The following is a 16,145-nucleotide window of genomic DNA, read 5'->3' as shown; positions in this document are numbered from 1 at the left end:
ATATTCTGAAATTGCTTTAAGAATGTATGTTTGCCAAATAAACAACAATAATACCCAATACAGCCATTTGGAAGCAGATTTAAACCAGTAACAATATACCCAAGGCATGAAACCTGCCCTAAGTGGGATGCAAGTCAGTTCAGGAAGTGGTAAGTCCACTTTGTTAAATCTGCCATTACCCTAACCTTCTTACTGGGTGCCTGATACTCCATCTACGCCAGGCAGTCACCTTATTACAATTTACACACGAAAGCAACTATTAAATAATCAAAACAGAGTCTTGTCATGATCTTCACAATACTTTAGTGTTGAGTCACCATTTCACATCATGCTGTCAATGAGAAGGCTTTCTTTAACCCGGCAGGCCCTCAGTTCTTTCAACTTAGACAGACATGGTTGAAGAGTGCTTTCCAAAGTTTTGGTTGAGTAGTACTTACCATAAACATAGAAAACTGAAGACCACCCAGAATATTGCACCAAGATCCCGGCCAAAGGCATGGCTATGACAGCACCAGCATAAGAACCTGAAAGATAAAAAACAGAGAGGTCTTACAGGCTGTCCCGATGACCTTGGTACTCAGTGGACTGTCATGTCCATTAGTATAAGAAAAGCTTCCTTGTGCTTCAAAAATATGAATTTTAAAAACTTCATCTCTGTACCTATCCTGAGAAATTCACTTTGAACTGCTTATAGATTGTTAGCACATAGCAACTAAACAAAAAGACGTCTCAGAAATGGAGGTATCTGCTGCCTTACCACAGAAGGAAGTTGTGGCCAGTCTGCTTCTTTCTAGAGGAGGGGCCCATTTGCTCCAGATGCCGTGACAGGCAGGGTAGGTGACACCCTGTAAAACAGCACAGATATACCATCAGTCTGTCTTCTTTGAACCATGAGCTGCACCATTACATTTTAATAAAGTACACATTTTTCTGAAATGTAACTCATCTATTAAACATGTATAGATGAACAGTGTTACTTACTTGCTATGTACGTTGCAAGGATCATTTTAGCTGCTTCATAACAAAACACTAAAAAGTAATATAACTCAATAATGAGCTTTTTTGAATAGGCTAATGAGTTCTGTTTCTAAAGAAACAGGCCCATATTAATTATTTCACAGAAAGTCATAGTTATTGGCTATGGAACTGGAATCATATTGTTATGACAAAAATCTGTTAAATATTTATGATACAAGTGAAAATTAAACTAAAATTACTATGCAGAGAGTAGCAGAGGTATCTTATTTGTGTTTGGTGTTTCACACAGAAGTGAACATGTCTGACAGCACTCAAACCAATTACAGGATCACACAGATGTTTGAGTTGATACCAGCAGTATTGGGCACTAGGTAGAAAATAACCCTGACCGGAGCGCCTGTCCATGACAGGCCACACTCATTTATGCTGTAGGAGGGAAAATCCTTGCGGACAATGAAAGAGTGTCCAAGCTCTTCATAAACAATGGACAGACCAAGATTTGAGCACTGTCTACTGACTCGGTAAAACAGCAGAGATAAATAATTGACTGAAAAAAATAATCAACTCAAAAATACAATTGCATGACAGAAGTTGCTTGAGCAAGAGCTCATGTCAGATGGTGGCTTCGCCAGATGTCTGTTCATCAATATGGCAGTAAAGATTTACACATCTAGCACCACCTTCTAGACCCGCTTAATCCTGAGCAGGGTCACAGGGGAGCTGGAGCCTATCCCAGCAAGCAAAGGGCACAAGGCAAGAACAATCCTTGGATGGAGTGCCAGTCCATCATTGGGTGAGCATAAACACACACATGTAATCTGGAGCCAAATTATAATCACCAATCCATCACACATACATGTCTTTGGACTGTGGGAGGAAACTGGATCACCCGGAGGAAAACTACGTAGACACAGTGAGAACATGCAAACTCCACACAGGGAAGACATGAGACAGGAGCCCTGGTCTTCTTACTGTAAGGCAGCAGTGCTACAACTGCATGACATCTACTTCACAGAGCTACTGTATATGAGTGTATAAATAGATTACTGAGATTACTTGCCAAAAATAAGCAACTGGACCAAAGGTGAAATATGACAATAATGTGAGTGGCCTGTTGACCAAGGAAGGTGGCATGTTGAATAGGGCAAGTCGAGGCAGGGACAAAGCTCAACATTGGCTAGATAGAAAGAAAAACTATGCACGTGCTCAAAGGATGCAACTGCAAGAAGAAGGGCACCAGCATATAATGGGCGACCTTGAAAGAATAAATGTTACACCTTCCTAGGGCTCTTTTAGGGAAGGGAACAAAGGGAGTTGAGAATAGGGAAGAAATGGCACTGCAAACAACACCTTTTAATTCCCAGAGGACCTACAGTCTCGGGCAGGGGCACATGGAGCCATGCTGTCCTTTGTACAGATTGCCTAGCTTGGTGTCTGTGACCTGGACAATGGAGGGTGCAATAGTGATGTGGTCTCAGAGGCTGTGGCCTGGTAGTCATGACACTTTATTGACCCACTCTTCATGCAAGAAAGAAAGTCCTGAAATGACCTTAGGAGGACATCACCAGAACCTAAATGTGATGAAGAGAGGCCATTGCTGAGTTACTGGAGGTTGTGGGTGTCTTGTTGTGGTAGTTTAAGGTGGGCAAGTGGGGGGGCCACCCAGCTACATAGCAGGGGTACAATACCTCTAATTGATAGGCCCCTTAGAATTAGGTTATTTTTGTGGTTTTCTTGTGGTTTAACTTACTCCCTGTGTTTTTTCCTAATTTCTTTATTTTAGGATGAATGAATGCACCTTTATTTTATTTTTCTGGCATCTCGGGTTCTATTCTGGACATTAAGGAGCTCTGCGGGCATCCCTTGCTAGTCATAATAATAATAATAACAACAACAACAAAAACAGAAGCAACAATAATCATAATAATAACAACAACAAAAACAGGAGCAATAATAATAATGATAATAAAAAGAACAAAAAATTGTGTTTTGTTATTATTATTATTGTTAATGCAGCAGCAATGTGTTTACATTACAAAATTATTTCCAACAGTAATGCATTTTCATTAATAATTACATGAATTAAATTTTCATTTATTTATTTTGCATGAAGGTTGTCTATTTTTTGGAACGTTCTGTATTATTATGATTATTGTATTTTAGCACAACGGGATTCTTGACAAGCAGGTTCCAAAGAACAGAAAAGGACAAAGATTAATTTTAATAACATTCCTTGAAAAAAGTGTACACATGTCAGCTTCCTTGTCACCTCCAGATGGGATTTAGTTATAAACAATTATAATCTCTTTGTGAATTACTTTTCATGCAAGATTAATGAGAATAATTTATGATTCCAAGATATGTCAGATACATATTAAATCAGGAGAGATGTATTATTAAATTTTAATCACGTGTTAATTGTCACACTGTCAGCTGTTGATGAATGAGAACCATTAAGGGCTGTTTCATAAGTGACTTCAGTATTAAAAAATCCGTTATATAGTCAACTAAATTAGCTTCAATAGACTTCACACACTCATCAGATCTCATTACAATTGTCTGGATTACACTAGTACGTTTCAGCCTCATGCTTGTTTAATCCTGTAATTCTGTTGTCTTTTCTCACAAGCACTGAGAACACTCCAGAATTTAGTGGCTCGTCTCAGTCTGCTCTTAACGCCAGACCAGTGGCCATGTCTCGCTCTTCCTCTCTCTTCTGTCTCTCTCTATGAGTCCAGTTTTCTTTTTAATGAGAAAGCACAGATGTTACTATGGCTAAAGAGAAAAGCTCCTCGACTTCACTGGCGCTCACATAATTGAACGGCTACAAAACCAAGAACTCAGAGAGACATGCTGCGTCTGTGCTGTAAAATGCTAAAAAGCTGCCAGTACATTGATTATAAAAGACAATTTCAACATATTCATACATCCAAGCACAACGTAAAAAAATGAGCATCCATTAAAAAGCCTGAATCTATTAGAAATGATGATGAAATGCTCTAATTGCATTTGTGCAGCTCCATGAACACTAGCTTGTAAACAGAGAGCCTACGACTGATTGCAATGAATGTATTAACAAAACAAAATGCAGGAATATAAAGAATAAAGAAAACAATGCATTCTGGGAGCTGGGAAGCATATGTCAAAATATGAAAATCAGAAAAACAAAAAGAGGAAAGGTTCAGGAGAATCTATGGATTTATTTTCAGATGAATTGAGTGCATGGGAGCTCAGGAGCTGTATAAAGATATTTGTGTTTGAATAGAAAGCGGCAATGGAGAAAATATTTACGTTCATGTTAAGTAATTCAGAGAAACGTTTGATGTAAGGTGTGCCTTTATTTCAATTTGAAAACAAGATCAACTAAACAAAATATGTGCCTTTATGGAAATCTGAATATAGGGGGCCTGTGAGAAATAAGTGACTTGGCTTAATGTCCAAATGTAAGGGAGGAGGAAGCCAATGTACATTTACATAACTGGCACTAAATAGAGTAAATCTTTAAAATTCTATATTTAAATCTACACAAATGAAAATGTATAATAGTTATATATTTTTTAATTAAATAGTAGGTAATTAAGACTTAAATTTAAATGTACTGAAATATGAAAAACACTGTTAACTAGAAGAACAAGCATATTTTAAAATATTTACTGTATACACCAGGCTATAAATGAGAATGCATGAGTTTATCAAAATTGATTTTCAAATGCCAGCGCCTTCATTGTATTTCATCTTCTACTCTTGTTTTGGTTTCTTGCTATGATTTACCATCTTTGACATAATGAAGATTCAAGGTTTTTATTTAGCCACATTTACATTAGAAAACATGAAATTTGCCTTCTCGGTTGCATCTAATAACAGAAAGAAAGAAAATAAAGATAATAGAACATGTCCTGCCTTACCCATCCTCTTGATTTCTTTCTCTCCAGTTTACACTCCAGCACAATTTTTTTTCATCAATCCATCTCTTCTTAGTACATGTCCCATCCAGTGGTGTTGCCTTCTTCTCACGTTTCTAACATGCTCCTTTCTTTGCTAATCCTTTTCTGAACTTCTGCATTTGATAATTTATTGATCCAACTGATCCATTCTTCTCCATAGCTGCAGTCCAAATGCTTCCAATTTATGTCCTTTTCTCGTTGTTCATGTCTCTTCTCCATATGGATTCAAATTTTGATTATGCATTTGTGAAACGTGTCATTTTCTTACACCTGATTTTGCTTTTTTTTCTTTCTTTTTCTTAAGCTCAGAGATGTATTTTCAATCGATTTAGTGTGTATTTGTCCTTTTTAACCTCATAACAATACATACATTACAGATCAATAAGACACGTGTCTTAGTCCGATCAGATATGCCATCTCTGCCCATCTAGGAAGCGGATCTGCTTTTTGAGGGATACATTTAGTGATGTTTTATGGACTATCCTCCACTGCACTGTGATGCTGAAATCTGTGTTGTGTCTCCTGTATTGGCAGCGGAGTCCCTCTAAAAGCAGTCAGAGACGATTCCTTGACCTGTCCCTCACTCTATGATGTTTTCTGGTTTGCTTATTTTTTACTCTTTTTGATATTTCTTGCCTCAGTTGTTGCTGACATTGTCTCTTACTTATAGCTTTCTGGCACTCTGTTGCTAGCCTTTATTTGGAGAGGGCAATCATCCACAATTTATTTTGGCATGCTCAACCTGCTTAAAAGGGTAAATCATTTTAATTTTTATATGAACAACCTTCATCATGGCCAGAATAATGTGAAGTTGATTCGAAGAATGTGAAAAACACTGATGTGAGCTAACTGGGCAATATCAGTATACATTGGGGATCATCTTATGTGACCTCTTAGATTGTCTACTCTGCACCTGTAATCTCATCAGAGCTGAGCGACATAAGATGGCTAAGCTTTGCTGAAATGATATTGAATTAGAGAAAAAGTGAGTAGCACCCTGTCTCCAGTTTTACAATGATGTTCTAGTGTGATGCCCCAAGATGATGAAGGTCTTTCCTTACAATTAAACAAGGAGCATGAGGATTGCTGGATGCCACAGACAGAAAAAAAGAAATCTTTAATTCTTAACACATCCTTACCCAAATGTTAACACATTACCAAAACTGCAGTATCATCATTTGCTTACAGGTTCATGCTGTGAAGATCTAAAAGTTCAACGTGTTTAAAAAAGGTTTTAAGTAGCAGAGATTAGGATTTTGCTCCCAGTCACTTTTAGATCACACTGTCCAGGATATTCATCATGACTTTGACTAAATTCAGCTGCCACTGGTCACACAGGCAAGGACGTGTACATTATGGGGAGTCCCAGCATTATTGTGGAAAATCAAAGTAAGACAACAAAGGCCTCAAAGTCCTGGAAACCAAGTTATCTGAAAATAATTTAAGCTCTAATACAATTTTAGTTGTGAATGCCTGAGATTCGAGAAATTCATCAAGTGACTGCAAGATATCCCCAAGGCAACTGCTAATGAGGAATCTTCCATTAAATTCTAGCTCTGTATAATGAGGGCTACAAAGCACAAATACCTGACTTCCCATTGAATCCCTGGTTTATACTGTTTCTCAGGTATCAGCATCCACCACTTGATGAGTAATAACGCTGACAAATTGTCTGTAAGCCTTACAGTCAGCACAAAGGTAGAGCCAACATGCATCTGAGTTCGCAGAGTTCCCTACCAGATTTTCTCTAACTCAGATCCCAAGAGACACTGGGGGATAGAAGAAAAGATGGCTGAAAAATAATCATGTGGAGCAGACCCCAAAAGATGTGGGCTGTTACATGTTTGAAGCATAATTAGAGCAATATTTTAGGATTTTAAACTACATTTTAAACCATTTGTGCGTTTACACAGGATAACACATGCTGATCTGCAGAAGATGGAAAGGAGATGCTTATTTTTACCAATTACAGTTTAGCAGGAGTCTGTTTTCTGAGGAGGTGCTAAAAATTACAGCTTGGCAGGTGCACTCTTCATCAGAGGCAATTTGCTTTCACATACACATTAAAATAACATTTAAAATATGCGACTCACATCACAAATATCAAGCCATGAACGCAGAAGTAAAAAAATAATATCTTTTAAACTTTATACCAAATCAGTACAAAGGATCAGTCTTTCTCTGCCTCTGTCTATCTATCTATCATCTCTGCATTCTCAGGAAACAATTGGATGAGTGCAGTACATGACATTCCCTGCATAGACCTGGAATTTTAGCATTCAGATATTACAGGCTAAAAAGAGAAAAGTGAACTTGAGCAATTTATTTTTTTAATTCACTCAGATTCTTGCATTTTATAGTACTAACAATTATGCTGTGCTTCATTTGGCTTGAGTGGTTCATTCAGACTTAAATCCTGACAGACAGAAACTCCAGGATGGACATCACTCCAAAAGCAGACAGACCATGTTCAAGAATGTCAAAAATGTGTGAGTCCATTAACACAATTTCCCAAGAAATGATGATCACTCAGTGTGCTTAATGTCTGCCGTGCAATGGTACGGAGTACTTTAGTGTATACAAGCCCAAAAGACCAAAGAAGGCCTAAATGCTCAAGGAATCTTAGTTTTCAATGTGAGAAGGTCCTAAACATTCATAGAATTGTGATTTCCATTGTGAGCAAAGTCTAACTATACAATCTACTTTGTAGAATGTGGATCTTCAGTTTGAACAAAGCATAACCACACAAGTAATGCTGATCTCTCATGTGAACAAAAACTTAACGATCCATTCAGTATTGATTTCTGGTTGAACAATGCCAAAACATTCAAAGAAAAGAGGTATTCTGTGAAAGTCTAACCTATAGCGAATGATGAGCTCCACTTTTAAATAAGCCCAATACATCTTTGAACTATATGGTTCTGTCTTGCAATCACATCATGATTTATTCCAGGCTGGACATTTGCACTGTGGTAAATGCAGGCAGCCATGACATCTGGATTAAAAAGGCAATCGGATGCAGCACCTTTACACCATGAGTAACTGGAACACTTCTGTGCTCAGGTATGCAGGGACTGCATCTAAGAACTGCAAGCAGAGCGTTTCCTTGTGATGGCAGCTGGGGTCTATTTCACTTAGCCCCCACCTTCTGCACAGCTGAGCCACTATACTCCACCTACCCACAGTGCAAATCCTGCTGACTACACTAAGTGTTTTGTTATGGAATCATACCATAATTTGTCCCATTTCAGACATTTGCACTGTGGTAACTGCCGGTGGACAGCTTCGAATCTGCAATGTCTGGTTCCAAGGCCCTCAGAATTTCTATTATTGTGTGCTGCATAAAAAAGGAGCTTTTGGGGCCTTCTTAATCCAGATGCTGTGGGTCCATGGCTGGCCACTGGAAGTTATCACAGCACAAATGTCAAGATTGGGACAGATTGTGGTCCGATACCATAACAAAACAGATGGCCTCCAAGAACAGAGATTGTCATAAGCAAAAACAATTTTTAACAACATGTCTTTTAAACCAAGAAGAGCAAACATCAATTAGAAACAGGATCTTTAACAGCGATGATGGATACCAGCTTAATACTGTGCCCAAAGTCAAGTACAAAAGACTCTGTCACTCGATCATGGAGGTATTCAAAATGAACACAGTGTATCACTTAAATAAGTAAATCAGCTATGCATTTTAGACAGAACCCTCCCTCAGACATGGTGACATGCAGTGTAAATCGGGTTCCCTACCAACCTAACCCCCTAGTAAAGAGCATTTCCTAAGTGTAGTGAACTTAACCCATCAGCAATAGCAATTTTTGTGAAAAAAATGCCCAACTCTTTACCTGAGTGATTGGAGAAAAAACAAGACCTGTCCTGACAATAGCTTATTAAAAAAGGTCAAAATATCTACCCTGCTTAAAGGAACAGTGACAGATACTTTCAGACAAGATCTAAGCCCCCAGTACAAACAGTATACATCATTGTGAATAAATGCACAGTTCCACCATAATTAAGGAGAGATTTATTGTGAAAGAAACCTAATTCCATGATAAATCCATTCCCTGAAGAGTTCTGCAAGTGAGAATACTGCAGCCCATATGCTTGGTGGGTACTGACAGCAGCCTACTGTACATAATATCAGAATTAAACCTTATATAAAATCTTGTACCATGATGAACAAACTATAGGGTTAGTTTGCCCTAATGACTCTAATGACTCTATACGTGGGGTGGGGGTTAGGGGTCAACAGCTGCAGGTTATGGTTACAGCCACTTCCTGAAATAAGTAACCATTTGCTACTGTGAATCTAATATACAATTGTATGCCTTAATTATGCTTGACTTGTTTAATTTTTTGTCCTAACTGGCAGCCAATCAATAAAGAGATGCAAAGCAAATCAACAGATGACCAGATAACTCAGGGGTCTCAAACAGTCCTTGAAGGCCACCATTTTCAAATATAACTGTTAATGAAACCTGTTATTTAATTCTGTGGCTTGTTAGTTTTGTCATTTCCAAAATGACTTTTTTTTGAGATCACTATCAATTCTCAGATTTTCTTTTATTTCTTTTCAGATATTTTATTGATTTTGTATGAAAGATGCAGATATAAATGGGATCTAACATAGCCCTGGTCATCTTTTGACTTGCTTTGCAACTCATTATTGTTTGGCTTCCAGTTAAAGAAAAGGTGAAAAAAATTTAAATGGATGCCAAGTAAAAATCAATGCAATATAGTATGTTCCATTATCAGTAGTGTGACCTGTCAGACACAACTACACTACACACAAGTCCAGAGTTGAAATGGGCTGATTTTATAAAGCCACAATATAGCTTTTCAGAGGATTCCTCCACTATTAACATGATATAAATCTCTTTTTCTTCCTTCCTCCACACCTCCCCAAGTGTGGTAAGGTGGCCTCTTTTATCCTGGATCATGGGTTCCATTACCCTAAGGAAACACTTCTGGACCTCCAAAGAAGGGATAGGCCTTCTCTGCAGCTCCCACTGCTGGCACCCATTGAACCAGGCAGGACTGCCCAATGGGGTTACAATTCCCAGCATGCCCTGAGGACGTGTGTATTGGTGCACCAGCCCAGGAGTGCTACCACCTAATGTATTGGGGGAACATGCGGTCTTGAAAGGCTGTGCCTATCCCGGTCCATCCTTTGTACTAGCCTCCCAGCGAGGAAAGGATCTTCTGTCCAACCCCACTGGGATGCCAGTCTATCTGTTCTTGCACGTCATGTCAGGATCATGGCTGAGACAGGGAATGAGGTTCATCCCAGCCATGATGTCAGTCCATCCATGCTGTCCTTCACAATAGCAGTTGGTTAATAATAGAGAAACTAGTTGGATATTAAAACTTGAGTCTGACATCCCTGTCCTGTGGTCTCACTGTAACATGAATGTGGAAGATTTGGAAGACAAAGAAGCTACCCCAACTGTTCCGGGATTTTCATCATTTGAAGTGTAGTTTTGGGTGTGGTCACAGGAACATGTTATTTGATAAGTGTTCATACCATCTCCAAAATTTAATGGATTTCTAGCCTGATAGCTTTTTCATTTTAGTAAAACCGGCTCTTCTGCCTTTGTCCAGAAGTGTGTGAGCTTTAATGGAGTGGTACTAATGTAAAATACAGACTTTCCTTTTGTTCTCAGCAGAAGGTGTGTTTTGCTTGTCATTCTTACATAATTTCATCTAATAAAAGAACAGATGTAGAAAAGTGGATGAAGAAATCTTAAACTGTGATGAAAGCAGCATATGGACAGGAACAGGTGTGGCGATGCCTGCTTGGAGCCGAGTCTGTGTGACTAGGTAGCCATCACTTGACAGGGACTGTCACCTATAAAAGCTATAAAACATGTAAAACTTGCAAGAATTTGGAAATGGCTAAATAAATATGTCACATTGAGGCAAATCAGAGAGTGATCTGGGCAAAACTGACAGCAAAACTCTTGACAGTGTTACTATACAGTATGTGTCAGTACCGGTGAGATCTGAGAGAACAAGGTGGACAAGGACAACTACAGGGTTAAGAATGAGCAAAATGTAATTGTGGTATGTAATATTACAAGGGAAAAAGGTTTTTGAAAGAATAAATGTTTTGCTACCCATATATTACTTATTAACTTCTGGACAAAGCCCAATGTGCCTTGAATAAAGGATTCTGATGTGCATAACTCATTTTTGCATATGTGTTGAATTTGTACATTTAGGATGTTATTAATTTTTATAGTTAATTTGACCACATTCCTCCAACTCCAGTTTGTATCACATTTTAGATAATGGGCTCCTCCATTTTGTTTATTTTTCCGTGGCTGTGGCCATTTTGTTTTTGCCATGTCTGGATTCTAGTCATGTGATCAGCAGTAACACATCATTGTGAAGTCGGTTCCTGATGCTGTAAATGAAGGCAGCATACTACTATGTTTATGGATTCCTGTGTCTTTCTTAGTGGTGTATTTAGTTAGTTAAAAATCTTTTGTTGTATGCAAGATTGGATTTTTGTGTATTTTATGTTTTATTGCTGTTTCCATTGCTTTAAAGCCATTTATGTACTGTTTCTTGAAATGTTCTTGTCTTCCACATCTTTGCTGGTGGAGCCCCAATAGGCGGGTCCACCCTGATGTCACTGCCACTAGATTCATCCTCTAGCTGTAACTGGCGGAGACCCGGAGAGATCTAGTAGAGGTTCATTGAAGTTTTTCAGAGTTTGTTGAAAGTATTTTTTTCTTTCAACTGTTTTACTCTGTTTCTCAGATTACGGTCCTTGAGTTGTGTTCTGGGATTTGTTAGTTTGAGATTGTGACTCCTATTTTGCTCTTTTGAGCCTTTTGTCTTATTTTCTAATTTTTGTAAATAAATATATTCCATTAACAGCTGTAGTTTTCAAGTTTTTTTCCTTCATGCAAAATATTTTGATATTGTTGAGACTTTTAAGAGTCCTTTGAACTCTAAGGCCAGTTTCCTCATTTTGGTGACTCCTAGGCTGAAAATCTGCAGCTAGCAGTTTACAGGACTACATAGTTTGGGGTGAAACACTTCTTGACAAGTTTGTGACCCCATTACACAACACATTTGGAAAACATTATGATTTTAAGATTCTGATTTATGTACGGAGCTGTGAACTTTTGGATTTTGCCTGATTGTTTGGATTTTGACCCCTAGTTGTTTTAACTTTGTTTTCCTCTAATCTCCTGATCTGTTAGTTTGAGTTTGCCTTTGAGCATGCCACATTTGATCTTGGCAGAACACAGTGTAGGTCCTACTTCATGCTCATCATCTAGCCCAGACTCTTTACATGTACAACTGACACACTCATTTTGAGCTAGGCCATTTCACAAGATTAGCTCATTCAGTCTGTCTCTCATAGCCTGTTATGTCACTGCACACCACCTCTGGTTACATCTTTGGCTTTCTCACAAATGCTTATAGTTAACCTTCATTTGGCCACATGGTTGTTAATAGGTGCAAATAGCTCCTCTAGGATTAGATTAAAGAAAACAAATGCCATCACAGTTTAAGGTCAAATATAATTTTGAAATTTAGCAGCTCACGCAACTTCATCAAAATGCAAATGTAAACCACAAAGAGGCCAAAGGAGAGGAGAAGAAGAATGCAAGGCAAATCCAAAGAAACATAGTAAATGAAAAAACAAAGACAAACACTGGAATGGAAGAAACTACACAAGACTCAGCAATGAAGCTCTGTGGGCAGCAAATACTTCATTAAAATGCCAACGAAATGCAGCTCATGTTGCCAGGTGGCTGAAGATGCTACTAACAAGGTGCCACTTCAGGGAGCTGTGCAAGCAGTTGCCTTTGTTTTTCTTTTTGTTTCTGCATTTGTTTTACTAATTACTATCTTTGTTAAGATTAGATTTGACCTGGTTTCTGGTTTATCACTGACAGTGGCCACTAATTATTGGATAAATACATTTTAAATAGATTTTTAATTTACTGATGATATGCAGTCAATGCAAACCCAGACACTAGCCCAGCTTGGCTGCCATTCAAATGGGTTACAAACTTGGATGGAGTCTCGAACAGGACCAGGAGGCTGCCTTATGTTTGCAACATCTGGAAACATCTGGGGTTTGTTAAATACTCTCGTAATCTGCTACTTGAACTGTGATAGTGAGCACCTAAGCAGCTCTGTTACACTTTACCGCAGGAGCCATTTGTTCACAGATAGAAAGAGCAACGTGACTGTGTGACAGTAAAAGCAAGGCAAAAATGTTATAGGACTGGTCTACCGTCAATGGAAAATGTCTGATTGCTGTCAAATAAGATGGATGAACTGTCTGCTCTTAAAAGTGGCTGGTCATGGTGCATACACATACAATGGCATTTTGTGTTTTATGAAGAGTTGTCTTAAACCTGATGTACCTGATACTGTGTTAATGTTGAATGGATTTCATCTTATTTGAGCAGACAGAGTCCCAGTACAGTGTGGAAAACAATTAACACCATAGTTTGTAATTCAGACATTGAAATTCTGGCTATCGGAATTCATCCACATTATTTGTCCACGAAGATAAATTACATCACCCTTATTAATGCTTATGTTCCTCCCTCTGCAAATGTAGACTAAGCAATAGATATGATTGTCTAGTTACCAACACTTTAATGATGACTCATTTTCATCCTATAGTTATAATATGTGGTGACTTCAGCCTTGTGACTTTGGAAGGAATAATAACAAACTTTCATCAGTTTGTGTCATGTTCCACTTGAGGAAATAATAAGATGGACCTGCTCTACTCAAATGTTAAAGATGCCTTTAAGTGTAAACTTCTGACACCTTTAGGCACATCTGACCATAACCTGATTAATCTTATTTCCAAATACAAGCCTGTTATTAGACGGCAACCTTCTACCACCAGAATAGTAAGGAAGTGGAGATTGGAGGCTGAAATGGCACTGAATCAGTGTTTTTAAATGACAGACTGGGAAATGATTGCAAGTCACTTGGGGATGATATTCAGAAACTCAGCCACTTCATCACATACTATATTAACTTTTGTGTTGGCACTATAGTATAATCAAAGACAGTATTTTTCTTCCTAAACAACAAGCTTTGGAGTACAAAGGAGTTATCTGACTGAGAAAAAGACAACATTGAAACCTGGTGACAAAGAAGCTTTGAAGGACATACAGTGTGTGCTAAAGAAAAACCGACTGAGGAAAAGGAAGCCTACAATGCTAAAACAGAAAACAAACTCACTCAGAATAACATGAATCATGTCTGGAAAGGACTGGACATAATTACTGGACTCCAGGCAATCCAGGGCTAAGTTGGTTAAAGGGGACCTGGACAGAGTTAATGCCCTGAACCAATTTTGTATTTGATTTTCTCTTGACACCTTTTTCCAATTCACAGTTCCCCCTCACTATCCCTTCTACATCAAAAACTCTTACTGCTTAAAATTGGAATGGCTAGTGACAAGTAAACAGGACCAGATGGAGTCAGTCCTCAAGTTCTTAAGTCCTGTGCTGATCCAACGTTGTGATATTGTCTGTCCCTAATGCTCCAGAAAGTTGCTTTGCTTTGGAAAACATCCTGCATTGTTCCTTTTCCAAGGAAGACAGGCACCTTTTCATCTAATGACTACAGACCATTTTAACTTACTTCTCATATCATGAAAACTTTTGAGAGGCTAGTCCTGAACTATATGAGTCCTCTTATGTTAGACCACCTAGACCCACGGAAGTTTACCTGTCGGACAAAGATTTGAGGGGAGGAGGCAATTATCTATCTGCTCTACAAGGTTTATTCTCACCTGAACAAAACTGGTAGCACTGTAAGGGTTATTTTTTTTATTTCTGCAGTACATTCAATACCATCCAGCCAAACCTTGTTAAGGGGTAAACTCAGAGATCTGCAGGTGGATGAACCCATGGTGTCCTGGATAATGGACAATCTGTCTTGCAGTCAAGGACCGTGTTTCTGATATAGATTTGAGTAACACTGGATCACCACAAGGAACAGTCCTGACTCCTTTACTCCTCACTCTATATACTATAAATATAACACCAGGTCATGTTACTTACAGAAAGTCTCTAATGATTCTGATTATAGGAGACAGGTGGAGAACTTTGTTTCTTGGTGAAGAAATAATTGTCTGCAACTTAAAATCAGCAAAACCAAGGAATTGGTTATTGACTTTCACCATCCCAAAGAGTCTCTAGGTCTGATCACTTGTCAGAGAGTGAATGTAAAGATGGTAAACATCAATGTCAGACTGGACTGGCCTGCTAACACAGAGGAACTTTATAAGAAAGCACGGAACAGGCTCTTTTTCCTTAGAAGATTGTGTTTCTTGAATGTGGGCAGTGACATCACTGCCACATCTTCTACAACTCAGTGATGTCCAGTGTGATATTTCTACGCTATGATGTGCTGGGCTGGTAACATCACTTTAAGAGGGGCCCACTGAATCAACAAGATAATTAAAAGGGCAGGCTCAGTTACAGGACACACTCTGGAACTCCTGGAGGTCATTGCAAAGGAGAGAATTAAAATAAAACTAAATGCCATTATGAGCTATGTTGTACATCCTCTCTGTAATACAACAATACTCCTTTATACCTGTAGCAATATGTCTGCATAATGCCTCACTGTGACTATTTTTTCCTTCTTTTCAATTTTCTTCCTTTTCAGTCATTCTGGTGTGTGTTCAGACCATATTGTGTGCACTTATATCTATACATCTGTCTAAAGGGGTGTAGCTGTGAGAGCAACACACAGAAAAGGGAGAAGTCATTCACCAGTGCTTAAGATTGCAAACCATTACAGCAGCATCATATGGTGAATAAAATTTAAACACTCACTCATTCAATATGGAGATCAACAGTGTGTATCAAACCTATCTAGAGTCCTCAAAAACATTAAAATAGCAGTAAAAGCAGGGAGAATATATTGGATAATGGAACCTGTCACTTGGCTGCAGAGTGAAAGGAGAGGAAAACAAAACAATACAAAATCTTCTCTATGACAAAAAGTATTGATTGCACTTGTTGTTGAGATCAGGCTACTTTGGTGCACTTGCTACTTGCCAGAAATGACATCTTAAAATATATCAATATGGTCTAAGAAAATGAACAGTAAAATAATCAATTGTTTCAGCTTTGGAAAGGTAAATGAGGTTGCATTCCCACTGATGACCAAAAGTAAATTTGCTGTACTTCCTGAAGGAAAATATTTCATATTAGTTTT

At 38.4% G+C, this 16,145-nt stretch overlaps 1 protein-coding gene across 1 annotated transcript in view; it reads right to left on the bottom strand.

Moving 5' to 3' along the window:
* The window catches only part of LOC120529609 (vesicular glutamate transporter 2), a 77,562-nt gene that overhangs the window by 31,911 nt on the left and 29,506 nt on the right, over positions 1-16,145 (bottom strand). The window contains exons 5-6 of the mRNA XM_039753550.1: positions 758-845; positions 438-524 (exon numbers count right to left, since the gene is read on the bottom strand). Of these exons, the coding sequence (XP_039609484.1) occupies positions 438-524; positions 758-845 (175 nt within the window). The remainder of the gene's footprint in view (positions 1-437; positions 525-757; positions 846-16,145) is intronic.

The sequence above is a fragment of the Polypterus senegalus genome, chromosome 1 (assembly GCF_016835505.1).
Source record: "Polypterus senegalus isolate Bchr_013 chromosome 1, ASM1683550v1, whole genome shotgun sequence".
NCBI classification, from domain to species: Eukaryota; Metazoa; Chordata; class Cladistia; order Polypteriformes; family Polypteridae; genus Polypterus; species Polypterus senegalus.
This window is presented reverse-complemented; position numbering and strand designations above follow the sequence as displayed.